The sequence below is a fragment of the Talpa occidentalis genome, unplaced genomic scaffold (genome assembly GCF_014898055.3).
Source record: "Talpa occidentalis isolate TD23 unplaced genomic scaffold, MPIMG_talOcc4v2.1 talOcc4.12, whole genome shotgun sequence".
NCBI lineage: Eukaryota > Metazoa > Chordata > Mammalia > Eulipotyphla > Talpidae > Talpa > Talpa occidentalis.
The window spans coordinates 4,523,005-4,526,564 of NW_023601212.1; the positions used below are offsets into that span (position 1 = coordinate 4,523,005).

General features: G+C 41.6%; 1 protein-coding gene across 1 annotated transcript; it reads right to left on the minus strand.

The window, feature by feature from the left end:
- Window positions 1-225: 225 nt before the first annotated feature.
- LOC119240344 (olfactory receptor 7D4-like) lies at window positions 226-1,194 on the minus strand. Its single transcript, XM_037504691.1, has one exon. The coding sequence runs from the start codon at window positions 1,189-1,191 to the stop codon at window positions 226-228; it is 966 nt and encodes a 321-aa protein (XP_037360588.1). The 5' UTR covers window positions 1,192-1,194.
- Window positions 1,195-3,560: the final 2,366 nt, after the last annotated feature.

Sequence of the window (3,560 nt, forward strand, 5' to 3'; positions counted from 1 at the left end):
TCATTGGAAAGTTGACCAGAAGTAAACCTACTGGATCCATAAAGGGAAAAAACAAACAAACAAACAAACAAAAAACAATGAATGAGTCAATGAGGAGTAACTGATAAAAAAGAAAAAATATATGTAAGAGAAAAAATATTTTCAAAATGAAATAAACATCTGTTTTAGGGGGTGGGCCATCAACATATTGAGATTTGCAATATATACCATTGAGACCCACAATGTTCAGTAACTTCTAAGCCCAGACACCCACAAAAGACAAGGGGATACTCTGCTGAGAAGCTTTCCGAGGGCCCCCTTCACATCCTTGTTTCTCATGCTGTAGATGAAGGGGTTCAGCATGGGGGTGACCACCGTGTACATCACTGAAGCAACTGAACTTTTCTCTGAAGAATGAGTCACAGCAGAACTGAGGTAGACCCCCAGGCCTGTCCCATAGAACAGGAAGACCACACAGAGGTGAGACCCACAGGTGGAGAAGGCTTTCCGCTTGCTGGTGGAGGAGGACATCTTCATTAAGGAGGAGATGATTTGAGAGTAAGAGTAGAGGATCCCAGCAGCAGGAAACACAACCAATAAGGCAGTAAGCACATACATGAGGATGTTATTGATGAGAGTGTCAGAACAAGCTACTTTTAGAATTTGAGCTAGTTCGCAGAAGAAATGTGGGATTTCAGTGCCTGCACAGAATGTCATCTGCATAATCAGAAGAATATGAACCAGAGCAACCCAGAAAATGACAAGCCAACACATCAAAACCAGAAGGACACAGATGCGGGGGTTCATGATGACCATGTAGTGCAGGGGGTGACAGATGGCCACAAACCTGTCATAGGCCATCACGGTCAGGAGGAAGTTGTCCATTCCAGCAAAAATCATAAAAAGATATACTTGAGTAAGGCATCCTGTGTAGGAGATGTCTTTGCTCTGTGCCTGGATGTTCACCAGCATCTTGGGGACAGTGGTGGAGGTGAAACAGATGTCAACAAAGGACAGGTTGGAGAGGAAGAAGTACATGGGGGTGTGCAGGTGGGGGTCAGAGCTGATGGCCAGAATGATGAGCAGGTTCCCTGTCACGGTGACCAGGTACATGGACAGGAACAGTCCAAAGAGGAGGGGCTGCAGGGAAGGATTGTCGGAGAGGCCCCGGAGGAGGAACTGAGATGCTCCTGAATGATTTCCTGTTTCCATGTAGTTGGGATGTCTGCTGCGAGAGAAGGAGCAGAGTTTGATGAACAACCAGTGGAAACTAAACCAAATGTTCTAGGAATGGGGATCTGATTTCATTCTATTATGGATATTAACACATTCATTCATAAATAAAGGTCAATAGACTTCATAATGACAATCACAATAGTGTTACATTCGGTTTATGCAACACCCATTTCTGTAGTTAACAGCCTGATAGGAGTCATTACTAAAAGAGGAAACCAAAGGCAGTTTCATCAAACATTGTTAATGGTGATTATAACACAGAGTCAAAAGGTCATATTATGTGAAAACACTAAAATAGGTGTGTAACATTCATTAATAACCTAAGGCAATCCGCTGCAATTTATATTTCGGAGTCTCCTGAATGCTTAAAGAGAATGCTAGATGTGAAGAGAAAATGGGTGAGTTTTACTGAGTATCTGAAATATTCTCAATATTTTTCCATGAAACTACTGACACGAGATCAAACAACAAACCAGTCAAAACAACTGTTAACTGATGAGTATATAACATAGTGGGATATAATCAAAAAGTACAGTCATTAGGAAGAAACCTTTAATGCCCTGTGCATTAGACAAAGTGCTGTCCAATTCTACTTTCTGCCTTACTAGTGATTAAATACTCATTGTCTCCACCAGTCAGTCACCAATAAATGACAGGACACAGACAATCTAAGGAGAGTCTACAGCTATGGAAAAGAATATAATAGAAGTGCGGATTCCCCACAAAATAATTCCTGTGGAGGGAGGTTTGAGATTCTAAAATGAGAGAGAACAAGGCACTAAGAATTGGAGAAGATGTTCTTTAGAAGAAACTTTAGAATCTGAACTTACTAATAATAGTCATTCTCTAAAAGAGGTTTCAGGTGTCACTACCTTGTACAATGAGCATTTTAGGGAAAACAAATTTCCTCTGACCTTTATCACAAATTGGTCATTGCTCCCAGATCTATTTGCTAGACCATCAACCTCCGTGGTGTCCAGTTGAGAATCACTCCATGTCAGGACCTCGATGAAAGTTTCCTTTTATGAGGATAATATTTGCCTCCTGGGTAATTCTGCTCCCCACACCCTACACTTTAGCATTTGGCAGATCCTGTGTGTTGCAGACACCCCAACCATACTCTGCTCTGTGGTGGGAATAGCACCAGGTGCCACTCCCAGTGGATCAGGCAGTGGTTCTGGCCCAACCAGGCCCAACAGTTTTTCCCCTGGGAAAGTGGAAATGGCACTGAGATTCTGCATAATGATCTCAGGGGTAATCCTTGATGGGAATCATCAGTCACAGATCTGGGATGAGGAAACACCTTCCCTAGGATTGTGAAGTGGCCCCTAAGCCAGTGACTAGCCATCAAGCCAGGTGAGGCAATAAGGACCCTGGTCAAAGGATTCACAAAGAGTCTGACTACTTGGCTTCGAGTCCTAGGTCTACATCCCCTTGGTCTTGAATGACGTAATCTATGAATGCCTTGGTTTCTTGGTTGTGAAATAAGGTTATTAATTGCACTATTGCATAACACTTCTGAGAATATTAAATGTGTTAATGTTTTAAAGAACAATTTGTGCACATTAAAGGGCGCCAACTGGCAGGTAGAACCAAATAAATCCTGGAGACCTCCTGCATGCATGGGGATCACAGCCAACCCCATGACCATGCATTTCAAAGGTGCTGGGAAACCAGGTCTCAAAGGTTGTCACTATAAGAAATGACAGCTCTGTAAACTGATGGAAATGTCAGCTACTCAACATGAAGAATTGCTGTATTTTATAAAGTTAAATATATATTTATATCTATAAATATATAAATTCATTAGCTTCTACAATGTTATTTCTCAACTTTATAGCCATTTGAAAATCATTAATCTATAATATTATGGTTCAATAAATTTGATAACCAGGGGAATAATCTGCAAAGGTGGGGAGAGTGAGGTTGGCACTTAGACTTGGGTATCAGACAGTGCTGGCTGTGATTCAATGTAGAGCAGACAGGAACAGAAAGAGATGATGATGATGATGATGATGATGATGATGATGATGATGATGATGAAAGATTTCAGGCTTTCCAACCTGGGGATCAGTCACTGAAGCCTGCTGGTCTAAAGTCATTCTGGTGACCATTTCCCAGCAGATGAAGTCAAATCCTTACACTAGGCACCTTAATCTTACATGGCCCTCTGCGGCATATAGAGCTGCACGGAACTGAAGAAAGGAACCTTGAACTATAAAGAAAGACTCTGCTCACCATTTCCCCTGGCTTTGTCACATATTCCTCCTATAACTTACCTTTTTTATGAGGGTGGCATTACTGACTTCTATAATTTGTATTCAAGAAATCATTGACTAAAGGTG

Bases quoted from the DNA above. Each gene is read 5' to 3' on its own strand.
- LOC119240344 (XM_037504691.1), bottom strand. From the start codon at position 1,191: ATGGAAACAGGAAATCATTCAGGAGCATCTCAGTTCCTCCTCCGGGGC.